The 19,684-nt window shown below is 41.0% G+C and overlaps 1 protein-coding gene across 7 annotated transcripts in view; it reads left to right on the top strand.

Moving 5' to 3' along the window:
- The window catches only part of Ldlrad4 (low density lipoprotein receptor class A domain containing 4), a 328,936-nt gene extending 309,884 nt beyond the window's left edge, over window positions 1-19,052 (top strand). For 5 of the 7 annotated variants that reach the window (XM_005074630.4, XM_013116802.3, XM_040741652.1 and 2 more), the window contains 2 exons: window positions 1,365-1,418; window positions 12,539-19,052. In XM_005074630.4, coding sequence (XP_005074687.1) covers window positions 1,365-1,418; window positions 12,539-13,069 — 585 coding nt within the window. In that variant the 3' untranslated portion in view covers window positions 13,070-19,052. The remainder of the gene's footprint in view (window positions 1-1,364; window positions 1,419-12,538) is intronic. The other 2 variants (XM_013116803.3, XM_021229821.2) reach the window with 1 other exon arrangement.
- Window positions 19,053-19,684: the final 632 nt, after the last annotated feature.

Here is a 19,684-nt window from a genome sequence, read left to right as displayed (position 1 = left end):
CCTCTGAACAGCTGGTATTTTTGAGTATCTTAGGAATGGGTTGTATAAAACAATGCGTCTAGCAACAAAGTGAATATTTCTATTATAATGCCAGCCACAGTGTGGGCTTGCACCTGGGGGCCTGGGTATTTCACTATGAGCTTTGCAGTTTGGGGAAGATCGGGCATCCCGAGAGGTCAAATAGACATATTCCCAGAAGTCCAAAAGTGCAGGTATCTCCTTGCTCAGCAGATCTTACTGTGACACCAACTGTGCTGATGGCCCAGGAGATCTTTGCAAATAGCCAGCAATCTGAACTCAAAAGGTATGTCACTGTGGAGTGGTGTGAACACGTTTATGGTGTGGGGAATGGCTGCGCCAATAATACAGCTATTCGCTTGCCACCTTGGTAGTCTAGCCAAACCATTTTTAAAATTTTCATTTGTCAGTCAGGCAGTGGTGGCACATGTTTTAATCCCAGCACTCAGGGGACAGAGGCAGGTGGATTGCTGTGAGTTGGAGGCCAGTCTGGTCTACAGAATGAGTTCTAGGACAGCCAGGACTGAACCCCTGTTTTAAAAAAACAATTTTTCACTTCTGTATGTATATTTTTTCTATATGTATGTATGTATGCAGTGCCCTGGTGCATGTGTGGAGGTCTGAGAACAATATCCAGGTGTGTCTCTTATCTCTTGCTACTATTTGTGTGCTGGGGACCAGACTCTGGGTCCTCAAGCTTAACTGAAAATGCTGTGTTATCTTGCTGGTTCTTGCCAAAAAATTTCTTGAAAAGACAGCTCCTAGTTATCAAATTATACTTGGGAATATTCTAGCTGAAGAATAAGCTCAATAGAAGACTTCAGAAGGTCATACAGGCTTTGGAAATTTCAACCGATGTTGAGACCTGACCTGCGTCAGGGTAGTGTCTCTGTAGTAGCCATAGACTTCAGGTTGTGGTGATGAGGGGTATGGTGGCATCATGGTACTGCTGGGCCTTGATGATCTATTCTTTTTGGGGAGGCCTCTCAGAGCTTTTCTAGCCCAGGGGCTCTCCAAGTGTAGATACCGACTGAGTATAGTTAGATGGTCATTTGAAGCACATGGTTACATGAACCAGTATTTGACTTCAAATCCATTACATCCAGAATCTAAGCCTTCCAATTTTTCTGTTGGATTACAACCTTCCTCTTAGATTTGAGGCATGCAAGGGTATCAGCGCTTTCCTGTTCCTTGCCTTAGACAAGTCAGCCATTGTCCAAAGGGCAAAGTGATTCTTGTTTCAAAAACTCGGGTTGAAGGTTTTGGGGGGCTACTACTGCTGTTATTCTATGAAACACATGATTTTCTTATCTCTTGTTCCTCGCTTTTCTCCTCCCCACCTCCAGGAAGGGTGTCTGTGGCCTTCTGACAGCTCCGTGCAGCGGCCAGGGGCTTCAGAGGTAAGGTGGAGACTTTGGGAGAAACCATGGTCACAGTCTTGAGTTTGAAATCAACTTTAGGATGAAGTCATTGTTTGTTTAAAAGGGGCAAGAAGGGATTCCCCTTAGAGTATTGTGTCTAAGCTCTATGCAGAGAACAAGTTGAAATGATGAACATTGGATTATCTTAGAGCTACCATCTGGACTTTGCAAGTGTAGGCATAGTTTGTACATATAAAATAGCATGCATTCTTCTCACATGTCTAACTTAATAATAACAAAAATTGAGGCAGGGTCTGTAATTTAGCCCTGGATGGCCTGAAACTTGCTATGTGGATTAGGCCAGCCTTGAACTCAGAGATCCATTAACTTCTGCTTCCCAAGCAGGGGTTAAAGGCATGTCCCATAATGCTCATCAATTATCTGAATTTTTAAAGTATTTCTATATAAGTGTAAAAATAACAAAACTTATATGTAAAAGATTATGAAACAGTGAAATTTGTGGAGCTCATTGTAAGTATTGGCAGTCAAATTAAACCAAAACTCTCTCAGAACTTCCCAATATTCACCTGTAGAAAAATAAAGAAGGCATGGTGGTCGCCCTTCCGGCCTCTAGAACTCTGTGGCCTACACAGAATCCATGTTGGTCTCTCTTAATGCAACTAACATAAACATCTACATGCTAGAGAATAGGAGTAAGACAGATTTATTTAACGTATGAGAGAGTGTTCAGTAAAGTTGGGTTTGAAATAAACTTTAGGATTAAGACATTGTCTAACTTTTATTAAGAGGGTCAATAGAGAATTTTTACCTAGAATTATTCAATTAGAGTCCTCATGTTGCCACAATTTCACCGTTACATCTTTCTTGTCATTCTAGTCAAGTTTTATGTTTGATTCTACAGCAAACAAAACTCCATTTGTCATGTATTGAATTTTTAAAATAGTATGTTTTGCCTTTAACTACAAAATATGGTTTGACACCAGTCAGTGGTTATATGTACATATATATGAACATGCAGATACAGTCATGCATATAACATTTGTCTTCTAGAAGATAATTGGGATGAGGGGAGATTTCTTTATATGATGAACCTTTACATTAACATTAGAAGTAATGGACTTTATTATGTCATTTCCATACATAATGTGTCAAGCTTTGTTCACATTTGGTCCCTCCCCACTGTCTTCTGTTCCCCTCCTCTCTGACTGGCTCCCTTCCTTCCCCCAGCAGCCTCTTCTGTTCTCATCACATACATTCTACACCCTCTCTTTCACTCCATTAAGATTTTTCTACCCCCTCATGTTCCCTTTTTAGTTTCATAACTCCTCTCCTCTACACCCCCTTCTTCCTCTCTCTTCCCCTCTCCCTTCCCACCTCTCTCATTTCAAAATAGATTCTTCATATAAGAAAAAAAACAGAGTTTCTGAGTTTGGTTTATTTTACCTAACAATGATTCTAGTTCCGTTCATTTTTCTATAAACGGCACAATTTCACTTTTCTTTATATATATATATATATATACATATATATATATATACACTCCGTTGAGTGTATGTTCAACATTTTTTTTATACATTCATCTGTCGATGGGTATCTAGGCTGGTTCCATTCCCTGGATATTGTGAATAAGATAGCAAAAAAATATGGATGTGCAAGTATTTCTTTGTTATGTTTACTTAGAGTAGCTTGTACATGTAAGGGTAGTGTACTGGGACATTTGGTAGACCTGTTTCTTCCATACCCATGTCCACAAGTCCTGTCTCGTGGAGCAGGCAGTAGTTGGTTGTCCCCTTAGCATCCATGCCACTATTGTACCAGTTGGAGTATCTTTCCAGGCCACTTGCTCTTGTAACTCTCAGGGTTCACAGGTGGGTAAGATGGAATCTCAAAAGTAGTTTGCATTTCCTGATGGGTAAGGACAGCATTGAACATGTTTTAAATGCCTCTCATCTGTTAGTTTTCCTTCTTTTGAGAATCCTACTTAGTTCCATGCCCCAGTTTTAATTGGGTTGTTTGTTTCAACACCGTCAGATACACAGCTGGAAAAAAGGTTTTCCCGTTCTGTAAACTGCCTCTTTACTCCAGTGCTCTTTGCTCTGCAGCGTTTTTGTTTCCTTTGTCAGTTGTTAATGTCTGTACTACTGGGCTCCTGTCAGACAGTTCTTTCCTGCGTCTATAACTTGAAATATAGTTTCTTCTCTGTTCACTCCAGTTTCAGGATATCAAGTGCTATGTTGAGGTCCTTGATTCATTTGGAGTTTAGTTTTGTGCAGGATGAATGATAAGGGTCTAATTTAATCCTTTTACATGTAGCTATCCAGTTTCATCAGCATCATTTGTTGAAGATACTGTCTTTTCCACAATGTATATGGACAATCTCTTTGTCAAAAATCAGGTGGCTGTGGGAGTGCAGGCTTATTTTTGGATTTTGTGTCTATCCCATTGATCAGTGTGTTTTTGTGTCAGTACCATGCTGATTTCATTACTATAGCTCTGTAGTATACTTTGAAATCTGCGTGGCAATACCTCCTCAGTTTTTATTGTCCAGGATCACTTTGACTATCCATGTCTTCAAGCACTAATATCTTCTTTTCCACTTGATCATTCTGTTGGCAAGGTTTTCTATGGAGTTTTTTTATTTGGCTTACTGAATTTTTCATCTCACATTTTATTTCAGCTGGGTCTACAGAAGTGCTCTTTACTAAATTGTGTTTTCATGTTTTTCTTTGTGTCAGTCAGTTGTGTTTCTGTGGTCTTCATTCTGGAATTTATGCATATCTTCTTTGAGTCAGTCTTGAACATATTTGTAATTAATATTTTGGAATCATTAAATTGCCTTTCTAAGGGGACATAACTTTAGAAGTACTGGTTTTGGGGGACATACTGTCTTGTTTATTTCTGGTATTTGTGCTTTGCAATGGGCTCTAGGCACCTACAGTTAGGTGGTGGGGTTTTTTTTGTTTGTTTGTTTGGTTGGTTGGTTTTGAGTGTTTTGGTATGAACATCTGCCTTACCTTTGTTGACCAGATATATGGATCTCTGTTTGGAATGACCCCAAATTGTCAGGTTATAGATTAGCAGAATAGCATCTCGAGGTCAGTCTTGGAACCACTAGGTGGTATTGTGTGTATAGGCTCCCAGATTTGGAGCACAGGAACTAACCTTCCATAGAGTTAGAATGTTCTCACTGCAGCAGGTTCCCAAAAATTTCTGGAGGGCTCACTCAGTTCTGCAGGTGGTCCTAGGGTTGGAGTCGCTGTGGTAGTATCAGGGGCATGTAAGACTTGAGGTCCTCAAGGCAGTGGGGTGGAGCTGCAGCAGATGTGGGGATCCCTACTGGAGGATGTGCTCACACACATGATCCTCAAGCAGCAAGGGTGGAGTCAGGGCTTGGGTGGGGGTCTCTACCTGAGGTATTCAAGAAACCCTGTCTTCAGGTGGAGTTCCTTTCTAGGGTGGATGTTACAATGCTATTTTAATTTGCATTTTTCTGATGGCTAAGGTGGTTGGACACTTTCTCAAGTATTTATGAACCATTTGTAGTTCCTCTTTTGAGAAGTATCCATTCAACAGTCTGCTTATTGATTGAATGGCTTTCTTGGTGTTTAAAATTTTTAGAGTTCTTTATATAGTCTAGATATCCCCCATCTGATGCAGAGTTGGAAAATGGCTTTTCCCATCCTGTGGTCTGCATCTTCACCCTGGATCTGGTTTCCCCTGCTGTGTGGAAGCTTTTTAATTTCATGTCATGTTTCCCCCATCAATTCTTGGCATTATTTTCTGTGTTGATGGCATTCTTCTAGAAAACCCTTGCATGTGCTACCATCTGTCTTCAAGTGTTTTGCCTGTGTTTTCCTTTAGCAGTCTCAAAATTCAGGTCTTTGACCCATTTCAAATTGATTATTGTATAGTATCAGAGGCAGGGGTTTTGTTTTGTTTTGCTATATATAGAAATTCAGTTTCCCCAGCATTATTTGTTAAAGAGGATGCTTTATTTTCTCCAAGGTACTTTTTACATCTTTGTAGAAAATTAGGTAGCTATAGACATTTAAGTTTATCCTAGGTACCTCAGTCTATCCTATTGATCTACATGTCTGTTTTTGTGCTAATTTTGTTATATGGATCTGTGATATAAATTTGATATCTGTAATTAAACTTCTAGCATTTCTCTTTCTACTAATGGATGTTTTGCCAATCTTAGGGATTTTTATGTTTCCATATGAATTTTAGGATTGCTTTTGCTAGTCTGTGAAGAATGCCATTGGAATTTTGGTGGCTATTCTACTAGATTTGTAGATCATCTTCAATAATACATTAAGTATTATTAATGTATTAATAATACATTCACAACATTAAGTCTACTAGTCCATGGGCACACAAGGTCTTCCTACTGTCTAGTGTTCTTTTGTTTTTTTCTCCCCTGCTTTAAAAACTTCATTTAATCCGGGTATATGTAGTGGCACACACCTTTAATCACAATACTTGGGACATAGAAGCAGACAGATCTCTGAATTTAAGGTCAGCCTCTTCTATGTACTAAGATCCTTTCAAAACACACACATACATACACCATAAACACACAAACAGAAACTACTTTATTTTAGAAATCCCCCATGTTCTTGGTTAGGTTTATTCCTAGGATATTCCCCCTCCCATGTTTCTTTATGGAAAGTTCATTATTGGTATGCATAGAAGCTAATATTTTTGTATATTGATTTTGTATCTTGCCACTTTGGTGAAAGTGTTTGTCAAGTCTTATATGTTTCTTTGCAGAGTTTTTATGGTCTTTTAAATATAAGATCATGTTGTCTGCAAATAAGAGTAACTTACCTTTTTTCTTTCTTTCCTGTTTGTATCATCTTTGCTTCATTATCTCTTCTTTACTGCTCTAGCTAAGACTTAGAACACTATATTGAATGCAAGCTGAAAAGGTAGATACCTTGGATTCATTCCAGATTTTAGAGGAAAATCTCAGTGTTTTACCACTTAGTATAATGTTGGCTGTGGGTCTTATATAGCCTTTAATTTGTTGAGGCATGCTCCTTCCATTTCTAGTTTCTCCAGGGCTTTTGCCATGAGGGATGTTGACCTTATTAAAGATTGTTTTCTGCATCTATCGAGTTGATCATGTAAATCTGTCCTTAAATCTGTTATGTGCTGAATTATATGTCCTGATTTACATTTGTTGATTCAACTTTGTTTCCCTGGCATGAAATCAACTTGGTCTTGTTGATGTGTTCTTGAATTTGGTTTGTCAGAATTTCATTGAGAATTCTTGAATCAATGTTCATCAGGAAAATTGCTTTATAGTTTTCTTTCTCTGTTGTGTCCTTATACACTTTTGTTATTATGGTATTCCTTGCCTTTGGAGGATGAGCTTGGTAGTGTTCCTATTTCTATTTTATAGAATAGTTTAAGGAGCACTGATGTTGGCTTTTCTTTGAAGGTTTGGTAGGAGTTGATAGTAAGCCTATCTAGTCCTGGCCTTGTCTTTGTTGGGAGACATTTTGTTGCTGCATCAGTCTCATTGGTTGTTATATGTGTGTTTAAGTTGTTTAGTGAAGTATTTCTCGATCTTGTTTATTGTTTTTATTTTTAAACAGCTCTTAATTTTACTGATTCTGTATTTTTTCATTGCCATTTAATTATTTTTTTGTTGTACTGCTTTGGGTTTGTGTTCTTATTTTTCAAGGATTTGGAGGTACATCATTGGGTTATATGAGTTTCTTTTACTTTTTTTTTAATGTGAGCACTCATAGTTAATAGCATCTTTGCCTAGAACTGCCTCTGTATACTGGCTGTAAAAGTTAACTTGCGTTTTCATTTTCAAATGATTTTTGGAGCTTTAAAATTATCTTCTTGGTTTCATGGCACATTGGTCATTCAAGAGTGTACTGTTTAGGGCTGGAGATGTGGCTCAGTGGGTAGAGGGCATGCATCACATGCACTGATCTCTGGGTTTGATTCTCAGTAGTGCATAATCCAGGTTCTGTGGAACACACCTGTAATCTCAGCACTCAGAGGTGGAGTGGGAGGAAAGCCAGAATTGCAAGGTTTCATAGTGAACTTGACACTTGATGGTCAGTCTGCCGAGGCAGGGAAGAAGAGATGGGAAGGGGGAAGGAGGGAGGGAGAGAGAGAAGGAAGGAAGAGAGCAAGAGGAGAGACAGATTTCCATGTATTTTATGGATTTTTCTAGTTGTTCTTGCAATTGCTTTCTATTTTTATTACACTATTTTCTAATAAGAAACAAATTATTTCAACTCTTTAGTATTTGTAGCCTCCAATGTGGTATTTCTAGAGAAGATTTCATGGACTCCTTCCTGAGAATAGTGTCTTATTCTGTATCTGTTGCATGGGCTATTCTATATTTTCTGTTAAGTCAATCTTCATTTGACTTTGTGGTGTGCTTTTCTCTGAGATTTCTTGGTTGATATTCAGCTTAGATGCCCTATCTAGGGATAGAGTGAGGTATTGAAATCATCCAACATTTTATCATCATCTATGACTTTTTTGTTTTGTTTTATGAAACTAGGAGCCTCTGTATTTGTTGATATATATTAATACTTTAATATCTTATTGATTAATAATTCCCTTTATGAATGTGTAATGACTTTATCTCTTCTAATTTTGAAGTCTGCTTTATCGTATATAAGAGTAGCTATACCGACTTTTGATTTCCATTTGCTTGTCTAATTGACTTCAGCTCCTTGATTCTCAGCTTTTGGGTGCCTTAACTAGTGAAGTGTGTTTCTTGGAGACAAGAAAAGTTTGGATATATATATATATATATATATATATATATATATATATATGGTCATCCAGTTATTAGGTTAGTTGAAGCCATTTACATTTAATGTTATTATTAGGAGATGTTTACTAATCCCTCTCTACCACTTTTGTTAGTTGTTAATGTAGCTGGCTACTGTTAGCTCTCCCTTGTTTATCTGTTCTTTCCTGTGTTTCTTCCTTCTCTGTACATAACATTCATTTTACGTCTCCTCTGTGATTTCGGCTTAAAGATCAGTACTGCTTTGGTTTGTGCTTGTCTTGAGATGTACTTATTTCCCTGGCAATCTTAAAACAGCTCTTCTAGATATACCAACCAGCAATTCTTTACTTTCAGGGATTGAAATATATCACCCATGCTCTCTTGGCTTGTAGGGTTGCTGGAGAGGTCTGATTTAGTCTGATGTTCCTGCCGTTGTAGGTGAGTTTGTATTTTCCCTTATAGCTTTTAACATTGTTCCTTTGCTTTGGGGTTGCTGTCTTGACTGTAAAATGTCCTGGAGTTCTCTGGTCATCTCCATTTTGAGTTCTTAATGCCTGTGCTGTTTAAATGTCTGTCCCGTTCTCTAGATTTGGGACAATATCTGCTTCTTTGAAATACTCTGTACCTTTAGTGTTTATCTCAATTTGTTTTTTCCTGTGGGGATTCTTGGTTGTGCCCTAGACTTCTTAGCCATTGTCATTCTTGTTCACTTTTTCCTCTTATTTATGTTTGAATGTAGTGTTTTGTCAACTTTGTCCTGATATCTTTTTTTGAATGTAGTGTTTTGTCAACTTTATCCTGATATCTTTTTTTTTTATTTTTGGCTTGGGTGAGTTTATTGGTGAAGATGTCTACTGTGTTTTTTATTTTATTTCTTGAATTTTTTACTTTCATCATTTGAGGTTTTTTTTTTCTCCCCAAATCTCAGTTTCCTTGCTGAAGTTTTATTCTGTTGTTGACTTCCTTGCTTCTTTCTTCTTTTTAAAAAACTGTGTATTGTTATTTTCTTGTTCATTTTCCTCTCCAGGTTCTGGAATGGATTTTCTTCTTGTTTGTATTCTCTCTTATCAGAAAAAAACCTTGAAATCTTCATCTAGAATTTTACCTATTTACATATATCTTTGAGTTCAGCAGTTGATGAGTTATATAATCTTCTGTGGAATCATGCATCCTTGCTTTTTCATGTTTTGTTCTGTTTTGTGTTTTTTTGTTGCAATGTAAACATTTGTTGGTTTGGATATCACTTTCATTGTAGTGATGTCATCTTATCAAGCAAACTCTTCTTGAGAGCTCAATTCCCAGAACCATGCATAAATATAAAATCATTGTAACAGCAGTAAAAACACTTAACATCAATTAAAGCTCATTAATATATTGCCAAGAAGACCATATATCAGCTAGGTGTGGTGGTGCATGCCTTTAATCCCAGCACTTAGGAGGCAGAAGCAGTGAGTTTGAGGCCAGTCTGGTCTACAGAGTGAGTTCTAGGACAGCCAGAGTTATGAAGAGAGACCCAGTCTAAGAAAAAAAAAAAGATGGCATGTGTGTGTGTGTGTGTGTGTGTGTGTGCGTGCATGAATAATCATGAACCTAAAAATAGCAAAACTATGCTAGACTATGCTATGGGTTTAAAATTACTTAGTGTGGAGAAGTAGTAAGTGAATGAAGTGGAGGAAAGAAACAGGCAGCAAGATCAAGTAGAAGAACAAGATGAGAGTTGAGAATAATGTTGTGAAAGAAAGGAATAAAGGACAAGAGATGGGGGAAGGAGAAAAGTAAGGATTTCTCAACAATGCATATGTTCAAAACAAATTTAGATACATTCAAGGGGAGTGAAAAAAGTAAAAAAAAGAACAAACTGTTTAAGGACAGGCGAGATGGCTCAATGGGAAAAGGTGCTTGCTGCCAACTCTGACAAACTGAGTTTAACCCCAAGAACCCACATGGGGAAGGACAGAACATAATCCTACAAACTGTCTTTTGACCTCCACATGTATATCTTGTGTGAATGAGAGCGTATGAACATAAATATAATACAAAAATTTAATAACTTTAAAAATACTACAACTAATATAAAGTAAAAACACTACTAAATACAGAGGGGGTAACCAGAGAAAGTTGAACAAAAAAAGATAAAAGGAAACCGAAGGAAAGAGAAAACTATTATTCAATAATCAGAAAATTCAAAAAAATGGTCTTTTATCATAAAATAATCTGTTTATTAATATTACTCATTTTCATCTTGCAATAAAAATATATGAGTGTGTGATGGGGAGTGATAAAAACATAAAATGTTTTAAAAACAGTACTAATAAGAGCCCTGCTGTGTGTGTAATAAAAAAGGAACCATGGGCCAGCGAGATGACTCAGTGGGTAAAGGTGCCTGCTGTCAAGCCCGAGTCCCAGAATCCACACGATACAAGGAGAGCACAAAGTCTCACAAGCTGTCCTCTGACTCTCACACGTGTGCTGTGGTCCATGTACCCCCCCCCCACAAATAAATAATAGTTGTTGACTTATTAGAAGGAATCCCGAAGACGAAAAGAAGATGTGATGTTGGGCATGTTTCTGGACCCTTGGAAACAGGAAACTGCCTGCTCAATGCCTGGAGTGGGGTTGCTGTTTCTGAGGACTTGTGTCTCCCGTTGCTGAGTTTGTCTGGGACGAGTGCATGTTGTCTGACAGAGCTGTCTTTATCTTACCAGTTTTCCTTTAATTGTCAGGGGTCTCTGGTGGCTATACTTGGCTCTGCAGTGGAGGGCTGGGCAGGTTGTACCACCCTCCCAAGACTCCCTGAGCATAGTCTTAGGGTGGCTAATTGTTTAGCAGAGGCTGTCTCCATAGTGCCCTGAAAGCGAGGAAAGCGGGCAGCAGTACTGGCGTTGGCACAGGTGTATCTTTCTACATTCAAAATCTCCTATTCACCACCCCACTGGAGGGTTGCAGCTTGTGGTATCAGCCACACCCCTGGAACTTCAGAGTTCTCCACCTTTTTAGCAGCGAAGGGCAGATAGGTAGCTCCAGAATTTTATCCATTTACTGCACTTTCAGAATTATTAAATTCCAAGGTTGTTCTCAATTTAAGATAGCTGTTTCGGGCCACCCAGGGAGAGACGATCTCTTTCTATATACATCGTAGCATGAGCCAAACCTCATGTCACCACCTCGCTTTGGTCTATCAGTATCTATCCATCCTGCTGTCCACAACTGCTCCTCTGTGTCTTCTCTTATGCAGGGCCCACATCAGGCCGAACTGAGCTTCGCTGACCTGCAGCCGCTCCTTGGGGTAGTTCAGTTCTTAACTATAGATCTCTCTCAGTGCCGTGCCCATAGGGTGACGGACTGGGTTTCTCTCTGCCGATGATCTGCCCACTTGAGGAAATGCTAGCTCACTAAAACCTGTGACTGGAGGGCTGAGGGTCTGTCCTCAGGGTAGGACTGCTGGTCTTTCTCCTGCTTACCTTTTGAAAATAATCTCTGCTTCCCTCCCTGGTCAGCCAGGGAACTGAGTGGCTGAGGCCGGTGTTCAGCTTACTTCTCCGTGTTGCTCCCCTCCCCCCCGCTTTTTGACATCTCTTGTGGAGGTTTGAAGTGTTTTCTGTCTTTGCAATAATGTCTATTTTCCCTTATGACTCTCTCTGTCACCAGCTTACACTGAAGCAGCCTGTCTCTACTATTTTACTGAGAGGACCCCAAGAGAGCAGTTTTAAAGAAATAATATGCTTTGAGTTAATTTTGAGGGAAAATCTACAATCATATATATATATATAAATCTTTCATATTAATAACTAAAAATAACTGTAGTAAATGTTTATTGAAATAACTGTAAAAGTCCAGAAATCCAAAAGAAGGTCACTTTTCTGATTGGTTTATTTACAAAAATAACCTCAGAGACCCTGCCTCACTTGGCTAAATCATGGGTTCCAGAGCTGCCTGGTCCCAAAAAATCAAGATACTTGTACTGTCTTGTCTTCTATTTCATGGGTAAAGTCACTGAGGCTTGGATGAGATTACCTGTGACCTGGTTCCCAGAGGATGGCACCATCTCTGTTCCATGTTCTCTCCCCTCCATGAAGTCCCATTTGAATCTTTGTTGCCTGCCCAAATAACTACATTACATCTAAGTCTTCAGTTATAGCTACTGTGCCCCACTGAAGTTTAAGAAAAGCACATTAGGGTTAGCCCCGCCCCCTCCTTTAAAAACAAAAACAAAACGATTCTGGACAAGTTCTTTTCTGTTTTGCATGGGAGATGTTTGTGAAAGCTGGTGTGAACACAGAACAAGCTTGAGCTTTCCTGAGCCTGTCCCGTTGTTGGTCACTGTTATACTGAGAATGTCTTCAGACTTCCTCTCTTTGCCTTCCAGATCATGTGTGCCCCACGGGGCAGGGATAGGTTTACCACCCCATCCTTCATCCAGAGGGATCCGTTCAGCCGTTTCCAGCCCACCTACCCTTACGTGCAGCACGAGATTGACTTGCCTCCCACCATCTCCTTGTCAGACGGGGAAGAGCCGCCTCCTTACCAGGGACCCTGTACTCTGCAGCTCCGGGACCCAGAGCAGCAGATGGAACTCAACCGAGAGTCTGTGAGGGCCCCACCCAACCGAACCGTGTTTGACAGTGACTTGATAGACATTTCTATGTACAACGGGGGACCATGCCCACCAAGCAGCCATTCGGGCATCAGTGCAGCTACCTGTAGCAGTAATGGGAGGATGGAGGGGCCACCCCCGACCTACAGCGAGGTGATGGGCCACTACCCAGGCACCTCGTTCTTCCACCACCAGCATAGCAACGCACACAGGGGCAGCAGACCACAGTTTCAGCCGAACAACTCAGAGGGCACGATAGTACCCATCAAGGGCAAAGACAGGAAGCCTGGAAACCTGGTCTGACTCCCTTCGGAGTGCACTTTGCAAGGAGAAAGAAACCTCGGCAGGGAGAGAGAGGCCAGCTGGCCCTCCCGCCACCAGTGTTGTCCAGCTTTACATCCTACAGCTGAGTGAAACCAAATGTGCAAACGTGGTCTTCGTTTCTGATTCCTATCCCGGGAATTGCATGCAAACAAGACTGAAACAATACAAACTTCCATCCGGTTTGACCACAAACGGTGTTCATCTTGGGGTAGGGGTGGAGACGGGGGCTAGAGATGGTGTGAGCTTGACAAAGGGTGTGCAGAGAAAAACCGAGGATGCTTCAAAGACTTCATGAAAGTAAGACCCCCAGAGGTATTTTTGACATATTTAATTCCAAGAGGAGACTGCAGATAAATGAGGGCCAGAATGGCCTGTTTTTATAATTAACTGAATAAAGAAGGAAGAATTATTATATATTATCATGGGGAAGAATCAGCCAGTTTGCTTTTTCTCCAAAGGTGTGAAACTTTTATTTTGTTTTAAAAATATGAGTCAAAACTCCTGTTTTGTGTGCCAAGGTATAAAGTGGGCAGAGGAGCGAGAGGAACTAATTTGTGTTGTTATAGTATGCTTTAAGATTGCACTATCTTAATGTTTAAAATATGAATGAGGGAACTGTGTTGTGTGAAGTTCTGTATGTTGTCTTGTCACCTATGGATGGCTATGATGCCCCAGGATCACCCTGGAGAGTCCACAGAGTTATACAAGAAAGGTATTTGGGAATGTGTCCCCGTGTTTACCAAGTTACATACATTTTAAAAGTGGTATGTTGCAAGAACTTGCAGCCAGAAGCAGGGCACTACTGGAGTTATTTGGAGAGGTCGGTGAAAAAGAAACACCTGCATTGTGTATCAAGTGTCACGCAAAGTGTCACGCAAAGCTAGCCTTATTCCCAGCAGTGTCAGCAGCTTAGACTTTTTTTCACTGTAGCATGAAATATATTCAGATACATACCTTATTTTATGCAATAAATCGTTTAAAATGCAAGGTGGTCATTTTGTGTACTGCTGAAGTGTGTGGCACAGTGAGTCCTGTTGCCTCTCCTGTCCCAGGCAGCTCTGTTGAGTCCTGCAAGGATGCTCTGTTCAGCACCTGGCACCAGCAGTTGCCCCCCCCCCCCCCCCGCCCCACCAAGCCCATTTGGTTTCCAAAGTGCCATGCTGGTGATGGTTCCTTGTGCTTAATATGCCCCTGGGCCTGACTGAGGGGCAAGTTTGGCATAATAAGCCATTCTATATCACCAGTGTTGTATGTTAAAGGAATCCAGTGCAGACCTACCAGACTCGTGCCACAGACTTACTTCTGCCTAGCCAGTCTTTGAAGTGTGGTCACCTAGCAAACGGAGATATGTGGGTGAGGGTGTGACTCAGGACAAGGCATGGCAGGCAGAGTTGCAGCTGGACAATGGCTTCTCAGTACTTGAAGTCAGTTTACCTTTGCTAATGTTTATAAACAACTAAAAAAAGAAACCCAACGACTTTCTTCTGCAGATATAAGTGCCAGCTCTGTAACTGCACCATGGGGGGCTCATCTGCAGTGGCAGGGTTTCTTTCTGGTGGTTTGGCCTCTGCTTGTAACAGAATGAACCGGAATGGAGATGCAGCAGCAGTTTGACACCAAATCAGTGTGCGTGTGTGCGTTACTGTTTCCAGAGGTGATTATATGAGGTGATTCTACTCTTTTCTGAGAACTAGAGATGGTTTGAAGCCCCCAGTCCTTCTGACCCCAGGCTTCTCATTTCTGCTTATCTCAGTAGGCAGGCCACCGGCATGGTCTGAGGCTTGAAATCTCCATGGGATTTATCTGTTTCACACAGTAGTATCCATAGGAATACTCACAGTCAACAGGAGAGAGGACAGAAAGGCAACAGTTGTTAGCTCATGCTTTGACACTGCTTGGAAGGGTGTACACGTGAGGGTCCCTGGGACTCTGGAGTTGCTTTTCTGTTGTGTCTGGTGACATTCAGTGGCCTCTCAGGCTACAGGTTAACTGGGCCAAAGATCACCTTTCCCACTTCCTTGAGACCTCCTGAAAAGTTTCTGGCTCCTGGTGACTTATGTTTCCAGACTATGCTTGGATGGGGCCCTGAGATAAAATGGCAGAGAAGGGAGGTACATGTCCTCACTGGCACCACACTGGTAGGGGAAGGTGAGATTGTGGTTCTGCCATTCCAAATCTTAGCTGTAATTTTGATGAAGCTGGTGATCCTACCCTTCAGTTTCAGCTCCAAATGGCTTCTCAGTCCTTATTTTAGCCTAATTTTCTGCCAACTGTGAGAAAGAGCTAAGATCAGAGCTTGGCAAGCATACAGACATTTTGTAGATGGCAACAATCTTGTTAAAACATTGGGTACCCCAGAGGATTGCCCTTTTAGTGTACACACACACACACACACACTCTCTCTCTCTCTCTCTCTCTCTCTCTCTCTCTCTCTCTCTCTCTCTCTCTCTGTCTCTCTCTCTCTCTCTCTCTCTTTCTCTGTTTCTCCAACTGTGACTTTTAAGTCTTTGAGGCTGGGTCTCTTTAAAGAATTAGTTTAAAAGCCAAAGCCAACGTCATTACTCCATTTCTCTCAGCACAGGGAGAAGATTTAGATCATAGCCTTCTAGCTGAAGTTCATTCCATGCTGTCTCCTGCAACTGTGAAGACATAGCTTACACAGTGGGGGCTGTTGTCTTTCAAAAGGCCGAGTTCTTAGAACCCGAGGGTTCAGAACCCGAGGGTTCAGGTTAGAAAGTGGCGAGTTTAGGCAACTAACAATAGGTTATGATAGATTATTCCCGTGGGGCACTGCAGTGAAGGTTTGCATTGTTAGAAGAAGCAGTCCTGGGCAGGCCACTGACTTATTTGTTGTCTCATGGATTTCCAGGAATATGACCTACAAGACCTACAAATCCATCTACTGGAGTTCAATCTTTTGGCCTACAATTGCTTTTTCAGAAACTCTATAAACACAGAAGCAACATTTAACACAAGAGATTTCCCCTAGTAATTTTTAGCTCAAACCCAAGAGCCAAGAATGAGGAGCCAAATTGGGATGGATGCCTTTTCACACAGACATGGGAATTCAGTACAAAAAATATTATTATTCTTTTGAAATTCTAGGTAGCTCCATTTGATCTTCATCTTTATTTTATTGGGACCAAAAGAGGAAGTACCTTCAGAAAGCTGCTTTGATATAGAAGAATCTATTCATATACCTGCCGTTCTCATAGGTGTAGTTTTGTTTTACATCTCTTATCCAACTGTTCTTTTAGGAAGACTCCTGGGTTAGTCCTTTGAAGACACCCTCAAGCTCTATTACTGAAGACACCCATGTGGCCTCTGTTGTGTTCTGCCAACCCTGCTGTCAATAGGCATGGCCATTCCTGTACACCACGAACTGGCCTATGGAGACACAATATGCATGCTGTGAATGTGCTTCCAGAGGTTTGCTGCTTACGAATGGCAGCTCTATACCTCCTAAAAATCTCAGCAGTCGGGGTAAGGGGAACAAATGGGAAGAACACTTGCTTTCTGTTACCTTTTTGCTTTTCTCCCATGGCAGTCACCCATCAAGACTTGCTTGTACCCTAAAATCCCAAGCAGCTTCATGGTTTCCTTAGATTGTACTGACTCCAACAAACCCCGTGGTGTGGTCGCCAGTAGCTGTTCACAGTCCTTGGAGATATGGACAAATCACAATAGGATTCTCAGTCTCCCATAGTCCATGGGTGTTAGGAACAAAGACGCCATTTGATAGCTGGCTTTGTTAGCTGGCTGTAGCACAAGACTGATAGTGGAGCACAGGGACATCTTCCCACCCCATCTTTACACCTAGGTGTGCTGGAGATCGTGTAACATGACAAGGTTAGCCTAGACAGATGATGTGGCTGCCCATGCCCTTTTGGTCCCTAGCTCTGCAAGTCCATCTCTAAGCAGCCAGGTGCCTCCTGTTCTGATGCCACATGTAGGACCCCAGCCCCAGAGTGCAATGTTCACCTTTGTTGTGCCTCACTTGAAATGGTGCTTCAACTGTTTGCTTTTATTTGTAAGGTGCTGTATATACATTGAATATATGCACATACTCTACCCAATGGGTAGAACAAGAAATTAATACTGTAATATATTGTATACTTGTTTTACCAGAAATGGCATAGAACTTATGAATGCCTATGTACTCCACCTTTTGGAAGGAAACTTGCAAATGATTACAGATAGTCTGTGTAGTTTATTTTCCTATTGAATATATTAACACCATGGAATGAAGTCTGAACAAGCAGGCAGCAGCTTATGACCAGCACACACACAGGAACTGAGTTGCACCTTTGCTCTGAAACCCTTTAGCAGGTTCTAAGAAGTTTTTATTTTAATCCCTTTAGAAATAGACCAGTTTGACTATATTTTAGTGGGGAGGGAGGTTGCTTTTTCAGCTTGTCCTGTCGCAGGCCTTCTCTCTCCCTGTTGTGTCAGTGTCAGGCCTCAGTGGGATGTGCAAACCTTTGAAGACACCCACGGTGTCAGGAAAGTGAGTAACCTACAGCAGTGGCTGGCTATTCAGCCTCAGGGCACTTGTGACCATTTGTGTCCCCTGTTTCTGTGCCTTGTCTTATAAATGGAAGCTATGGAGCCAATGAACTGTCCGGAATTTGTAGGGAGAGTGTGCCTCAGAAAACATCTATCGGGGAATACTATTAGGGTAGGGAAAATATTTTGAGTTGTCATTAGAGAATTGCCCACCAGTTGCGTACAGATGCGTAGGTCCACTCCTATTGTGTTCTGTGGTGGTCTTGACCTCTAAAACAATTAGGTGCTACGATCAGGTAGGAGGTCCTACCATCAGTTAGGTTACATGTAAGGCTGCATGAAAACTTACATTTCTCTCTTACAGTTCCAGTTTAGTTTTTAGTGTCCAATTGGCACTTTAAGTTCCTTTGTTTCTTCTTCTCCTCCTCCTTCTCCCGCTTCTCCTCATTCTTCTTCTCTTTCCTTCCCTCCCTCCCTCCCTCCCTCCTTTCCTCTTTCTCTCTCTCTAGTATAGAAGCCTTGATGTCCATTAAAACCATCATGAATACTATGCTATCCATAAAGGCAATCCATGGAATGCTGGCATCCAATCTAATCCAGTATGTCACCAGGTGATATTTGATTAATTCCATGCTTCTTATTTGTTCTGTGATATGTGCTCTGACTTTGAAAGTCAGGAAAAATTGCCCCAAGCTATTACTAATTATTCTTAATATGTAACTCTTAATGCCAGTTTGCTCCTCTTTAATGCTTGCCTGCGAGAGCTGGGCAACAATGACAGTGGATACCTCTAAATCCCATCCAAGACGAAGTTAAATGCCTGTCTACTGCAGGACACACCCTCAGGATTCCTGAGGTCTAGAGCCGAGGATTGATTGCTGTCAGAAAATGGGCACTCTGAGCACCAGAATGTTCTGGACTCACGAGTGAGATGTGTGACCAGCCAGACTGCTTCCTGCAGACCCAGCCCTGGCTGAGCATTTCTCTCAGTGATGCTGGTTCTGTCTGCAGTGCTTGCCTTTCAAAAATCTGTTTCAACCAATATCCTTGAGTATAACGCTGTTTTAAAAATATATACACTACCCACAACATTTAGTTCATTAATTTTTATTATAAAGAAATCTACTAAAAAAGTACAACTGTATTTGCATCTTCCAACCCTTTGTGAGCTATGATAATCAGAAGTCAAAGAGTCCCTTTGTGTTTAAATGACCATATGCTTCCTCTTTACCATAATTCCTGGTTATATACGGGAAATGATTCACAACTGTCATCCACCTGCATCTTTTGCCCAGGTGGTGATGCAGTTTAGACTTCAGGTCTGTAATTGCAATACTTTTGATGAAAGATGTTGCACAAGTGCTGTTTGTTAGTTATGAAATCAGGTTTCTGCTTGTTCTTAATGCCATGGTCAAATCATAGCACAAAATCATTAAAAATAATCAGTGACAAATAACTGTTCCCTGGGGTTTTGTTTGTTCACCTTTCAGCTACGACATACAAGCAATAGAAGACTGATGTATGATCAGTCTCATAAAAATACATTTTTTAAATGAAGTTGGAGTTCTTCCTTGGGCTCTACCCCAGCCCAAAGGATACTGCTGGGCATTCTCAAGTTACTGACTCAAGAAAAATATTTGTATGATGAGTGCGTGTGCACACACATATGTGCACGTGCCACAGCTGGTGTGTGGTAAGGACAACCTGCTCGAGTCAGTTCCCTCCGTCCTCCACCAAGTGAGTTCCAAGAATGCAACTTAAACTGTCCATCTTGGCCTTCAGTCCCTGTCTCCTGGGCTGGTGGTTGACTTTTTAAAATGTTTTCCTTGTGTGTTGTAAACTTGGATAGATCGCATCACAGAATTCTCAATTCTGAGTTCTAACACAGGACATTCAGAACTGGTTCCTGAGAACATCTGACCCTACTGGGGCTTAGGATTCCCTGACAGTGGAGGCCTTCAGATGTTCTCTGACCTACAATGAGAGGAAAGTATTTTATCTGTGCTCTGATGTGTGGATTCTAGATGACACATGTATGCACAAACCCCACATAAGCCACCAAACAATGAGAATAAGTGAATTTAGCAT

This window comes from Mesocricetus auratus, unplaced genomic scaffold, assembly GCF_017639785.1.
Source record: "Mesocricetus auratus isolate SY011 unplaced genomic scaffold, BCM_Maur_2.0 Super-Scaffold_6730, whole genome shotgun sequence".
Lineage (NCBI taxonomy): Eukaryota > Metazoa > Chordata > Mammalia > Rodentia > Cricetidae > Mesocricetus > Mesocricetus auratus.
Note: the sequence above shows the minus strand (reverse complement) of the source record. Positions and strands in the feature narration are given on the sequence as shown.